General features: G+C 43.9%; 1 protein-coding gene across 1 annotated transcript in view; it reads left to right on the top strand.

Annotated features, from left to right (window-relative positions):
- The window catches only part of itga1 (integrin, alpha 1), a 181,416-nt gene that overhangs the window by 129,436 nt on the left and 37,340 nt on the right, over nucleotides 1–14,640 (top strand). Inside the window, exons 15-17 of the mRNA XM_080185552.1 lie at nucleotides 343–546; nucleotides 6,980–7,110; nucleotides 13,973–14,142. Coding sequence (XP_080041678.1) covers nucleotides 343–546; nucleotides 6,980–7,110; nucleotides 13,973–14,142 — 505 coding nt within the window. The remainder of the gene's footprint in view (nucleotides 1–342; nucleotides 547–6,979; nucleotides 7,111–13,972; nucleotides 14,143–14,640) is intronic.

The following is a 14,640-nucleotide window of genomic DNA, read 5'->3' on the forward strand; positions in this document are numbered from 1 at the left end:
ATGCTATCTCCACTCACATTGTCTGTACCTTTAAGACTTGAAAAGCAGGTTAGCTTAAAGACTCGCATTCTAATCGGTATTCTGTAAACTGTGTGTGCCTTCATACGCCCTTCTCTGATCAGAACCTTCCACACACCTGACAAAGGAACACCGTTTCTGAAAGCTTATGAGATTACTATCAAATAAACTGGTTGGACTTAAACCTGGTGTTGTGAGACTTCTTACTGTGTTTACCCTAGTCCAACGCCAGCATCTCTACATCATGGCTGAAATCGAACACAGGTCCCGAATGGTATTGATATCAATCAACATTTGCTGTATAATCTATTATCCTTTTAATAGGTTACAGATAAAGACCGGAAATGCACTCACTTCATGAAGCAACCATGTGGTTCCCGCTTTGGAACAGCCATAACTGCAGTTTCAGATCTCAACCTGGATAACTATAATGATGTTGTGATTGGAGCACCTTTAGAAGACAATCACCGGGGAGCGGTCTATCTCTTCCATGGATCTGGCACAACCATCAATGAAAAATATTCACAGGTTTGATGTTGATAAAGTTGAAAAACATGTGATTTATTCTCTGGATTATATATATGAAACAGTATTTTAATTTGTATTACAAAAACACCACATCACGGCAAATACCAACTAACATTCAGGAGCTAGACAAAAGAAGGAGTGCATAGAAGCATAGAATCTACAGCACAGAGACAGGCCCTTTGGCCCTCACTGGTTCATGCCAGCCAAAGTGCCCACCTAAGCTAACCCTATTTGCCTACATTTGGCCCATATCCCTCTAAACCATTCCTCTCCATCTATCTGTCCAAATGCCTTTTAAGTCAATGTTCCTGCCTCAACCACTTCCTCCAGCAGCTCATTCCACATATGTACCACCCCTCTGTGTAAAAAAGTTGCTCCTTAGCTTCCCATTAATTTGTTCCCCTCTTTAACATACTTATAAAGTGGGCCAATTTCAATTCAACTACTTTTCAAAAACAACTGTTTGCGTGACTTCTGCAGTTTGGCCTTCAGTTCTCCCAATTAAGTGGCAAATCATTTTTAAAGAGCTGAGTTCACCCAATGTGTAACCTAACCAAGAGCCTGAGGCCAGCCTACAATTGGGCTGTGGCCTCATGATGTGGCTTGTGCGAGCTGTTGGTGTCAGTTGTACCTCGAGAGATAGCTTAGGTATTTTGAAGAGAACAAATCTTTGGCTCACTTCCAACTGACGTAAGCTGACAACATTGAAGTCCTGAGGTGGGGAGGCTAACAGATCTGTTGTTACCTAATTCTGCTACTATATCTTATGGTCTTATGGAGGTGGGGGTCACAGCAGTGGCTAGAGATTTTGCTGACTCTGAGCTTCTCTGAGCTCCAGTGAAAAATCTTTAGAAAAATTGGTATTGACTTGCTGAAGAATTCTGAGCATGCTGACCTTACATCTTAGTCCTCATCACTGCCTAATTTCCTAGGTAACCAGAGATGGTGTTAGACTCCAATGGGCGATATGGTGGCACAGTGGTTAGTACTGCTGCCTCACAGTGCCAGGGACCAGGGTCACTGTCTGTGTGGAGTCTGCACATTGTCTCTGTGTGGGTTTCCTCCGGGTGCTCCGGTTTCCTCACACAGTCCAAAGATGTGCATGTCAGGTGGATTGGCCATGCTAAATTGTCCCTTCGTGTCCCAGGCATCTTGAGGGGAATTGCTTGATAGAGCAGACGCAGCACGGTTTCATTGAGGGGAAGTCGTGTCTGACGAATTTATTGGAGTTCTATGAGGATGTGTCTAGGGCGGTGGATAGAGGAGAGCCGGTGGATGTGGTCTTTCTTGATTTTCAGAAGGCGTTTGACAAGGTACCTCACAAGAGGTTATTGCAGAAGGTCAGGGGGCATGGAGTTGGGGGTAGGGTGTTAACGTGGATAGAGGATTGGCTGTCAAATAGGAGGCAGAGAGTGGGGGTCAATAGGTGCTATTTGGATTGGCGGTTGGTGACTAGTGGAGTGCCCCAGGGGTCGGTGCTGGGGCCTCAGCTATTTACCATTTATATAGATGATCTGGAGGAGGGAACCGAGTGTATGGTGTCGAAATTTGCTGATGACACCAAGATTGGTGGAACGGCAAATTGCACGGAGGGTGTGGAGAGTCTGCAGAAGGATCTAGATAGGCTGGGGGAATGGGCCAGGAACTGGCAAATGGAATTTAATGTTGGCAAGTGCGAGGTGGTCCACTTTGGTAGGAATAATGGTAGGAAGGATTATTACTTACGTGGCGAAAAACTGCAGCATGCGACGGTGCAGAGGGACCTCGGGGTCCTTGTGCATGAGTCGCAAAAACCCAGCCTGCAGGTGCAGCAGGTGGTCAGGAAGGCGAATGGGATGCTGGCCTTCATAGCGAGGGGGATTGAATATAAAAGTAGGGAGGTCTTGCTGCAGCTGTATAGGGCACTGGTGAGGCCGCAGCTGGAGTAGTGTGTGCAGTTTTGGTCGCCGCACTTACGCAAGGATATTTTGGCCTTGGAGGGAGTACAGAGGAGGTTTACTAGGCTGATGCCAGAGTTGAGGGGGTTGAGCTATGAGGAGAGGCTGAATAAACTAGGCTTGTACTCGTTAGAGTTTAGAAGAATGAGGGGAGATCTCATTGAGACATATAAGATGATGAATGGGATGGATAGGATAGAGGTGGAGAGACTCTTCCCGCTCAGAAAGGACAGTAGGACTAGGGGGCACAGCCTCAAGATAAAGGGGGGGCGGTTTAGAATGGAGTTGAGGAGGAACTTCTTCACTCAAAGGGTGGTGAATCTCTGGAATTCTCTGCCCGTTGAAGTGGTGGAGGCTGCCTCGCTAAATATTTTTAAGACGCGGGTTGATGGGTTTTTGATAAGCGAGGGGATTAAGGGTTATGGGGAGAGGGCGGGAAAGTGGAACTGAGCCACGACAGATCAGCCATGATCTTATTGAATGGCGGGGCAGGCTCGAAGGGCTAGATGGCCTACTCCTGCTCCTATTTCTTATGTTCTTATGTTCTAAGATTTGTAGGTATGTGGGATTAGTCACAGTAAATGAGTGGGGTTATGAGGTTAGGACAGGGGAGAAGACCTGTAAGATACTCTGTCATAGTCAGTGCAGACTTGATGGGCTGAATAGCCTCCTTCTGCACTGTAGGGATTCTACGATCCTTGTTTGCTTAAGGAAAGGACCACAGAGACACCTTAAAATGTCTCAACCCAATTTTAAGTTTCAGATGTCCTTGGGCCACAGTGCATCAGTCGCTGAAATTGGATCTCATTGTGTAAGATGGGTACAATGAGGTCCAACGTGTACCTCAAATAGTATTTGCAAAATACTCTGCAAGCATTTAAGATGCTTTCTAAAAAAACACTCCAGCTTGAGTAACAAAATTACATTTGAGAAGTAGATGTGTTTTTTTTTGAGGTAGTTGAAGATAAAATATAATTCTAATTGAATCAGACCTAATTCCTGAGCTCACAGAAATATTTGTTTTGGACACCAGAGGTAAAATATAAAACTTGAAAGTTTGCAGCACAGAACTGAGTAACTGTTGTAGTGCTAGCTTCTTATCCTGCTAAATAAACAGGATCCCCAAATTGGTCAACACATTCAATCTAATTCCTTCTGAAAATGATACTCTCATTTAGAATCATGGAACTATAAAAAGGTTATGGCATAGAAAAAGGCCATTCAACCCATCATATCCTTGGCAGCCAAAAAATAAAAAAAAAGCTAGTTGCCCATTCTAATCTAACCTTCCAGCACCCAGACTGTAGCCTTGAGGGCTACAGCATTTCGGGTGCTGATCCAGGTACTTTTTCAATGCGTTCAGCTCAGTGGAACACCACTGGGGACCACTTTCCATTCACAAAACCACCCATCAACAATTACCCTTTGTTTCCTGTCCCGAGGCCAATTTTGGATCTAACTCACCACAGTCCCCTGTATCCCCTGTATCCCATGTTTTAATTTTTGAAATAGGCTGTGGAGTGTTTCCCCAAACCCTTACTTGGTGGGGTCGATTTTTAAAGTGACTAGCAGTAAACTCTCATTAGGATTAAATTAGAAGTATAGTTTATTCACACGCTCAGACCCGAGTGATGGTCGCAACTTCATTTATATGCACACAAAGCATACAATTAGATGGGGTGGCATTGTGGCACAGTTGGCCATGCTTAATTCATCCTTAATGCACTTGAACAGATGCCGGAGTCTGGTGACTAGGGATTTTCACAATAACTTCATTGCAGTGTTAATATAAGCTTACTTGTGACATTAATAGATAAAACAAAGGTGAGACATGTTTTTACAACTATGAATAACTTAAATTAAAAAGAACCACAGATATGGATATCAGTTCACGTGATTGCCAGAGTTTAGAGTCATGGTTTTCTTTCACAGAGGATTTACAGTTCAGGTGGGTTCAGCTGGATAAAATAGGAGGGCCAGAATTCCTGATGCAGCAGAATGAGGTTCGTATAAAGAGACTAGACCTGTTCAGCGGGTGCTGGCAGGAATCTTCCAGGGAAACAGACTTTGAGGAGGTTTCGACTTGATGCAGGCTGTGATTGCAACACTGAGTTGCCAGTCTAGAAATGAAACATTAAATATTTCAAAAAGCCAGAAGCTTAGATTGTGTGATGATGTCCTTTAATAAGCCAGTTGCACGTTTCTATGGCTCTGGTTAAAACCCATTGTTCATCTTAGGAAATAGATGGTTGCTGTTAAAGCCTTTGAAGGTATCAGATCAGGCTGAGGAGACTGATCATCTGTTTAATTGATTGTAACGAGTTCACACAATAAGGGTTATGAGATTCCACAAGGATGAGTGTAGAGTTTTTGTTCTATTACTGCTGTTGGGAATTTCCAGAAACTATAGCCAACTTGTGAAAGATGTGACCTTAACTAACTAATCTTGTTTGGAGCAGCATAATGTATTGTTTATTTCTTTCCCATCTGCTGCTGAATTCTTTATCCGTGACTTTGTTTGTCGTCTACTCCTGGTTACTGTCTTCCATTCCATCCTCCATGAAGTTGAGATCATCCAAAATTCCACAACCTGATTTGCAACAAATCCCATTCATGCATCGTCCCTGTACACACAGGCCCAGTCTGGCTCCCAGTCATTTTAAACATCCTTGTTTCCAAATTTCTCCTTAGGCCTTGCACCTACGAATTCTGTAATCCCTTCCAGCTCATAACCTTCGAAGATTTTGCACTTCCCTAATTCCAGCATCCTGAACATCCTCAGATTTAATTGCTCACCTTAAGGAGTGAATTCCTTTGGCTGCCTCCCTCCACCATTCTGAAATTCCCTCCATAAACTTCTCTACCTCTTTTTATCTTGCTTTCCTCTGAAAGTTATCCTTTCGACAAACCTTTGGTCATGTATCTTCATATTAAGTTCTTGATGTCACATTTTGTCTTACAATGCCCCTGTAAAGCACCTTGGGAGGTTTTATTGTGTTAAATGTGCCCTGTAAATGCAAGTTGTTGCTGAATGTAATATCTGATTATCATCACTGAATATTAATATTCAGAACCCAACATTATTCTATCTTAAAGGAAAATATTTATTAAAGTTCTAACAAATAACATTTCCTTTTGAATTAGATTAGTGAAAGCTGAGAAATTAATGAAACTTTTTCTTAGTTTTAAATTTACCAATCAACATTCTTTCCTTTTCTCTCTCATTTCCTTCCTCCAATTTCTCCCAGTTAAGGAGACTCCTAAAGGAGGCTTTTAGATTTATACAAATTTATCAAACTGTAACAAAGAAGAATGGTTGGCTTTATATCCTTTTTTTTTTACTTTACAGATTACCTTACTTACTCGTCATATCTGGCGATCTCAAAAGTGTTTTACTTTAATTTTAATATGAAGAATCTTTGAAAACTTTTTTTAATTGTATATGGCTATTTCTCAAGGGTAATTAGAGATGGGGAATAAATGATGGCCTAGACAGTGATACCCACAACCCACGATTGAATAAAAGAGCATATTGTGGTTTGAAGGGAGGCTAATACTCTATAAAATGATTGATAGCCACAGTTGACAAACACTTCACCGAGTCCTGTCATGATGCCCAAACCAGCACCCCTAAGGACTCCAATGTTCAATCCCCACGCCCACCTGCCTCCCACCCCAGCCCCACTGAACCTCTAGGGCAGAACTTTATGGTGTAGTCCGATGAGAATCCATAAAATCCCACCCAAAATCAAGGAACATTTCCATTGTCTGCCTCTCGTCCACTCTGATTCCGTGGCCAACGGGACAGTAAAATTCCAGCACCAATGTCCAACTCTGATCTCCAACTCCCTCTAATGTCCAGCTCTCCTTTACTTCCCCCTGGCTTCCAATGTCTAATTCTGTCCCCACACACGTCAGCCAACCTGAAAGATCAGTAAATTCACTGGCCTCTCTGGAAAGCCCGTAATTCCCCTGATCGTAAACCCTACTTGTCCCAGTGCTTTTTTTTCATTATCAAGGATATGAAATAAAAGTCAGGAGTGATTAAACAAAAAGAAGGATTGATTAGCGGCCAAACATTTTCCAGTTATTTAACAAAGCTGAGATCAACAATGGTTGTCCAAACCAAGATGAAATTGGTGTGACTGCTCATCGTTGTCCCCGCATCGAAGTGAAAACCGCATCAATAGGTTTTATTTCCTCTTTATAAGGATGAAATTGATTCAGTGCTGGAAAAAGTGAGGTTCAGTATTCATTTTTACTTCACGGTCAAGATGAAAATGTAAAGCCTTTGGTTCAGGCCAATCTTGTATTTTCAGTTACTTGAATTGCATTTAACGAGCGATCCATGAATGCATGATCACCAGTGAAAGCTTTAATCAAGAGCACTCACAAGCATGCACATCTTTTAATGTTACAGGGAAACCAGAAATGGTAGCTTTTTTAAATGTAGGTTGTCAATATAAATTTAACTGATTGAGTGTCTTTCTTAATAGCGCATTGCTGCATCTGGGCCAGATGTTAATTTAAGCTATTTTGGCCAATCGATCGATGGGCAAATGGATTTGAATGATGACGGTCTGATAGACATTACAGTTGGAGCGTTAGGTGGTGCTGCCCTCTTCTGGTTTGTATCAGTTTGCAATTATTTCCTATTTCCATTTTACCCTGTGAACACCTTATTCTGAGAGTATTCCTTCTGTGTGACTTGCAGATTCATGGAATCCCGTTATTACAAAAAAAATTTCTGCCATGGAATCTTCCTGCATCAATTCTCCCCATAATAAACTCTGTAGTATAAGCAGCACAAAGAGCTTTAGCCAATGTTGCATAGAAACATAGAAGAACTACAGCACAATCAGGCCCTTCAGCCCACAAGTTGCGCTGAACATGCCCCTACCTACTAGGCTTACCTATAACCCTCTATCTTACTAAGTTCCGTTACTTATCCAAAAGTCTCTTAAAAGACCCTATCGAATACGCTTCCACCACCACTGCCGGCAGCCAATTCCACTCACCCACCACCCTCTGAGTGAAAAACTTACCCCTGACATCTCCTCTGTACCTACTCCCCAGCATCCTAAACCTGTGTCCTCTTGTGGCAGCCATTTCAGCCCTGGGGAAAAGCCTCTGAGAATCCACTCGATCAATACCTCTCAACATTTTATACACCTCTATCAGGTCACCCCTCATCCTTTGTCGCTCCAAGGAGAAAAGACCGAGCTCTCTCACCCTATCCTCATAAGGCATGGCACCCAATCCAAACAACATCCTTGTAAGTCTCATCTGCACCCTTTCTATGGCTTCCACGTTCTTTCTGTAACAAGGCGACCAGAACAGAGCACAGTAATGCAAGTGAGGTCTGACCAGGGTCTTATACAGCTGCAGCATTATCTCCCGACTCCTAAACTCAATTCCTCGATTGATGAAGGCCAGTACACCATACGCCTTCTTAACCACATCCTCCACCTGTGAAGATGCTTTGAGCATCCTATGAACCTGGACCCCAAGATCCTTCTGATTTTCCACACTGCCAAGAGTCTTACCTTAATATTATATTGTCATCCTATTTGACCTGCCAAAATGAATCACCACACACTTATCTGGGTTGAAGTCCATTTGCCACATTTCCACCCAGTCTTGCATCCTATCAATGTTTCGCTGCAACTTCTGACACTCCTCCACACTATCCACAACACCTCCAAATTTGTGTCATCAGCAAACCTACCAATCCATCCCTCTAGAACATAGAACACTACAGCGCAGAACAGGCCCTTTGGCCCACGATGTTGCGCTGACCAATTAAAAAAGCAATGACCCTCTAACCTAAACCAATCCCTTTCCATCCATAAACCTATCCACGGATCTCTTAAATGCCCCCAAACTAGGTGCATCTACAACTGCAGCAGGCAGGGCATTCCAATCCCTCACCACCCTCTGGGTAAAAAACCTACCTCTGACATCCGTCCTATAACTACCACCCCTTAATTTAAAGCTATGCCCCCTCGTGCTAGCTTTCTCCATCCGAGGAAAAAGGCGATCACTGTCCACCCTATCTAAACCTCTAATCATCTTGTATGTTTCAATAAGGTCCCCTCTTAGCTGCCTTCTTTCTAACGAAAACAACCTCAAATCCCTCAGTTTCTCCTCATAGGACCTTCCCTCCATACCAGGCAACATCCTGGTAAACCTCCTCTGCACCCTCTCCAATGCCTCCACATCCTTCCTATAATGTGGGGACCAGAACTGCACACAATACTCCAAGTGCGGCCGCACCAGAGTTTTGTACAGTTGCAACATGACACTGCGGCTCCTAAATTCAATCCCCCTACCAATAAATGCCAAGACACCGTATGCCTTCCTAACAACCTTATCTACTTGATTCCCAACTTTCAGGGATCTATGTACACATACACCTAGATCCCTCTGTTAATCAACACTATTCAAAGTCCTACCGTTAGCCCTATACTCTACACATCTGTTATTCCTGCCAAAGTGAATTATCTCACACTTTTCCGCATTAAACTCTATCTGCTACCTCTCGGCCCAGCTCTGCAACTTGTCCAAGTCTCTCTGTAAACTATGACACCTCTCTTCACTGCCTACCACTCCTCCGACTTTGGGGTCATCAGCAAATTTACTGATCCACCCAACTATACCCTCATCCAGATCATTTATAAAAATTACAAACAGCAGTGGCCCCAAAACAGATCCCTGAGGCACACGACTTGTAACCGAACTCCATGACGAATACTTACCATCAACCACCACCCTCTGTCTCCTATCTGCTAGTCAATTCCTGATCCAATTAACTAAATCACCCTCAATCCCATACATCTGCATTTTCTGCATAAGCCTTCCATGGTGAACCTTATCAAACGCCTTACTAAAGTCCATATATACCACGTCAACTGCCTTACCCCCATCCACCTCTTTGGTCACTTTCTCAAAAAACTCAATACGGTTAGTAAAGCACGACCTACCCTTCACAAAACTGTGCTGACTATCTCCAATCAATTCATTGCTCTCTAAATAACTATAAATCCTATCCCTAATAATTTTTTCTAAAACTTTGCCCACAACGGAAGTAAGACTCACCGGTCTATAATTCCCGGGGAAGTCTCTGTTCCCCTTCTTAAACAATGGGACAACATTCGCTATCCTCCAATCTTCTGGCACTATACCTGTGACCAACGACGACCTGAAGATCAGAGCCAGAGGCTCTGCAATCGCCTCTCTTGCCTCCCAGAGAATCCTAGGGTAAATCCCGTCTGGCCCAGGGGACTTATCTATTTTCAAACCCTCAAGAATATCTAGCACATCCTCCTTATCAACTGCAATACTATCCAGTTTACAACCCTGTAACTCAGTGTTCTCCACAGCTACATTTATGTCTCCCTGCGTGAATACCGAAGAGAAATATTGGTTCAATGCCTCTCCAATCTCTTCCGGTTCCACACATAACTTCCCACTGCTGTCTCTAACTGGCCCTAATCTTGCCCTAACCAATCTTCTGTTCTTAACATATCTATAGAACGCCTTAGGATTCTCCTTAATCCTATCAGCCAAAGTCTTCTCGTGTCCTCTTTTAGCTCTTCTTAACTCACTCTTTAACTCCCTCCTAGCCAATCTAAAGCTTTCCAGTGCACTACCTGAGCCCTCAAGTCTCATCCTGACATAAGCCTCCTTTTTCCTTTTAACCAGCGAATCAACTTTTTTAGTGCACCCTCATCCAGGTCATTTATAAAAATCACAAAGAGCAAGGGTCCCAAAACAGATCCCATGAGCACTCCACTGGTGACTGACCTCCATGCAGAAAAAGACCCATCTACAACCACTCTTTGCCTTCTGTGGGCAAGCCAGTTCTGAATCCACAGAGCAATGTCCCCTTGGATCTCATGCCCCCTCACTTTCTCAATAAGCCTTGTATGGGGCATCTTATCAAATGCCTTGCTGAAGTCCATATAAACCACATCTACTGCTCTTCCTTCCTACATGTTTAGGCACATTCTCAAAAAATTCAATCAGGCTTGAAAAGGCACAATCTGCCTTTGACAAAGCTGCGCTGACTATTCTTGATCGTACTATACGTCTCCAAATGTTCATAAATCCTGCCTCTCAGGATCTTCTCCATCAACTTACCAACTACTAAGGTTAGATTCACTCGTCTATAATTTCCTGGGCTATCTCTTCTCCCTTTCTTAAATAAAGGGACCATATCCGCAATCCTCCAATCCTCTGGAACCATTCCTCTCTCCATTGATGATGCAAAGATCATTGCCAGAGGCTCTGCAATCTGTTCCCTCGCTTCCCACAGTAACCTGGGGTATATCCCATCCAGTCCCGGCGACTTATCTAACTTGATGCTTTTCAAAAGCTCCAACACATCCTCTTTCTTAATGTTTGCATGCTCAAGCTTTTCAGTCCGCTGCAAGTCTGTACTACAACCACCAAGATCCTTTTCCACTGTGAATACTGAAGTAAAGTATTCATTGAGTCCCTCTGCAATTTCTACCGGCTTTATACAAACTTTCCCACTGTCACATTTGATAGGTCCTATTCCTTCACATCTCATCCTTTTGCTCTTCACGTACTTCTAGAATGCCTTGGGGTTTTCCTTAATCCTACCTGCCAAGGCCTTCTCATGACCCCTTCCAGCAAGAAGGAAATTAGGAGAGCCTTCCTGCTAGCCATATACTCTTTCAGATCTCTAGCATTACGTGGCTCCCTGAACCTTTTGTAAGCTTTTCTTTTCTTCTTGTCTAAATTCATTACAGCTTTCATGCACCACGGTTCCTTTAGCCTACCATAATTTCCCTGTTTCATTGGAATGTTGCTGTACAGAACTCCAGACAAATATTCCTTGAAAATTTGCCACATTTCTTCTATACATTTCCCTGAGAAAACCTCTTTCCAATTTATGCCTTTAATTTCCTGCCTGATAGCCTCATAATTCCCCTTACTCCAATTAAGCAGTTTCCAAGTTTGTCTGATCCTATCTCTCTCCAATGCCAATGTAAAGGAGATAGAATTATGATCACTATCCCCAAAATGCTCTCCCACTGAGCGATCTGACACCTGTCCAGGTTCATTTCCCAATACCAAATCAAGAACAGCCTCTCCTCTTGTAGGCTTATCCACATACTATGTCAGGAAACCTTCCTGAACACACCTAACAAACTCCTCCTCATCTAAACCCCTTGCCTTAAGGAGATTCCAATCGATGTTTGGGAAGTTAAAGTCTCCCATCACGACAACTCTGTTATTATTACATCTTTCCAGGATCTGTTTCCCTATCTGCTTCTCAATATCCTTGTTACTATTGGGCGGCTTATAGAAAACACCCAGTAAAGTTAATGACCCCTTCCTGTTCCGAACCTCCACCCATAGAGACTCCGTAAACAATCCCTCCATGGTGTCCATCTTTTCTACAGCTGTGACACTATCTCTGATCAACAGTGCCACTCCCCCACCTCTTTTTCCTCCCTCCCTGTCCCTTCTGAAACATTTGAAACCCGGCACTTGAAGTAACCAGTCCTGACCTTGAATCATCCAGGTCTCTGTAATGGCCACCACATCACATTTCCAAGCAGCGATCCAGGCTCTAAGCTCATCCATTTTGTTCACAACACTCCTTGCATTAAAATAGGTCCATATCAAACCTTCAGTCTGAGCGCTCCCCTTTTCCATCACCTGCCTATCCTGCCTCTCACACTGTCGACAAGCTCTCTCTATTTGTGAGCTAACCTCCTCTCTCCCAGTCACTTCACTTTGATTCCCTCCCCCCAACCATTCTAGTTTAAACTCTCACCAATAGCCTTAGCAAACCTCCTTGCCAGGATATTGGTCCCCTTGGGATTCAAGTGCAACCCGTCCTTTTTGTATAGGCCACACCTGCCCCAAAAGAGGTGCCAATGATCTAGAAACCTGAATCCCTGCTCCCTGCTCCAATTCCTCAGCCATGCATTTACCCTCCTCCTCACTCCATTCCTGCTTTCCTGCGCTCACTTTCTCATGGCACCGGCAGCAATCCCAAGATTACTACCTTCATGTTCCTTCTTCTCAACTCTGTACCTAACTCTCTATATTCTCTTTTCATGACCCCTTCCCTTTTCCTACCTATGTCAGCAGTATCAGTATGTACCACGACCTCTGGCTCCTCTGCCTCCCACTTCAGGATTTGTTGGATGCAATCAGAAATATCCTGGATCCGGCACCAGGGAGGCAAACTACCATTCGATTTTCTCAACTGCCTCCACAAAATCACCTGTCCGACCCCCTCACTGTAGAGTTCCCTATCACTATTGCTTTCCTCTGCCTGTCCTTTCCCTCCTGAGCTACAGGGCCAGACTCCACACCGGAGACATGGCCACTTCTGCTTCCATCAGGTGGGCTGTTCCCCCCAACAGTACTCAAACGGGAGTACTTATTGTGAAGGGGCACATCCACCGGGGTGCTCGCTAGCACCTGAGCTTTCCCCTTCCTAACCGTGACCCACTTGCCTGCCTCCCGTGGCCCTGGTGTGACCACCTGCCTGTAACTCCTGTCTATCACCTCCTGAGGAGACGAAAGTTCTACCTGAGCAGACGAAAGTCCTCATGCTGAAGCTCCGGTTCCCTTAGGAGCCTCAGCTCAACGCACCCGACACAGATATGGACATCCGGCTAGGAGATTCCAGGACCTTCCACATCCGAGAACAACAAACTGGCCTCACACTCATAATTCCCCTTTTCTTCAAAGAACACAGAAAAGAAACTAAGAACTAAACCTACCCTGCCTCGCCCATTTCCACCTAAGCCCGTTGAGCCAAAGCCCTTTAGCTTTAAAGCCCTTTAAGTCACAGGTAGATAGGTTTCTGATAGACAGGGGAATTAAGGGCTATGGGGAGAAAGCGGGAAAGTGGAACTGAGCCACGACAGATCAGCCATGATCTTATTGAATGGCGGGGCAAGCTCGAAGGGCTAGATGGCCTGCTCCTGCTCCTATTTCTTATGTTCTTAGCTCTCATTCTGCTACCTGCTCACTCTGCTGCCTGCTACCAACGCTGCCCGCTGTATAGTGCGGCCTGCTTTTTAAACCTCGCGCTCTAACAAACCCTTCCCAGGTCACCCTGCAGCCTACTTCCGCTTTACTGTTAAAAAACTCAGAAAAAGGGAAACCCCGTGAAAAACTAAGACAAAAAAATCAATCGCTTACTTTCACACTCCTGCCACAAATCGTTCCTCTCTGCTTGCTCCGACGAACAAAATGACTTTCAGAGATAACTTGTCAGTAAAATAAGTTTTAAACCATAGGTTACATTTTAGGCATCCAAAAAGCATTGGCTCAAAGGCACAAATCTAAAATGTTGATGGCAGCTCTTTCTTTAAGCAACTGTGAGTTTGATTATTAATCTCAGAATGTATTGCAATTATGTGCATAAAGTGACTGCCATGAATATTTGAAAATAGTGCATGATTTTTATGACTATGTTTAAAATCTTTTCCCAGGTCCCGCAACATTGCTCAAGTGACGATTAGCAAGCTGAAATTTCAGCCCAGCAAGATCAATATGCAGAATAAGAACTGCACAATTAATGAGAAACCAACAGTGTGCATTGCAGCTGAGATTTGTTTTAGTGTCAGCCTGAAGTCTGCTGAAGAATCTACGGAGCCATTTGGTATGTTAACAGAGATTGTAGCATTGTTTCGTGTGGAACCAAGAAAACTAAGTATTCCACTTTGGGAAAATGAAGTGCCTCTGGACATCTACATATACAAAACATTGTGTGCAATATTGCCCAGGAATTCAGAGAGCAGTGAAATGACAGCACTTGCTGTTGATCTCAAAGAAAGTTCTCCGCAAAAATCCAGTAATCTCTAAATCATCAAATTCCCTTTCCCTGGCACCTGTTAAACTCTGGTGTGAAGTCAATGTGCCAGCAACAGTGATGCCATCAAACAGGCTAGCAGCCAATCAGAGAACCCTACAGTGCAGAAAGAGGCCCGTCAGCCTATTGAGTCTGCACCCAACACAATCCCACCCAGGCCCTACCCCATATCCCTACATCATGCTGAAGTAAATCATGCTGAAGTATTCTCGCGGATAGCAAACCAGGGATTAAAAGACACTGATTGGGCTGAACTAAAATTGCAGCGGCAGTGGCCATGGCGATAGC

This window comes from Carcharhinus amblyrhynchos, chromosome 1, assembly GCF_965287045.1.
Source record: "Carcharhinus amblyrhynchos chromosome 1, sCarAmb.v2.hapA, whole genome shotgun sequence".
Taxonomy (NCBI): domain Eukaryota; kingdom Metazoa; phylum Chordata; class Chondrichthyes; order Carcharhiniformes; family Carcharhinidae; genus Carcharhinus; species Carcharhinus amblyrhynchos.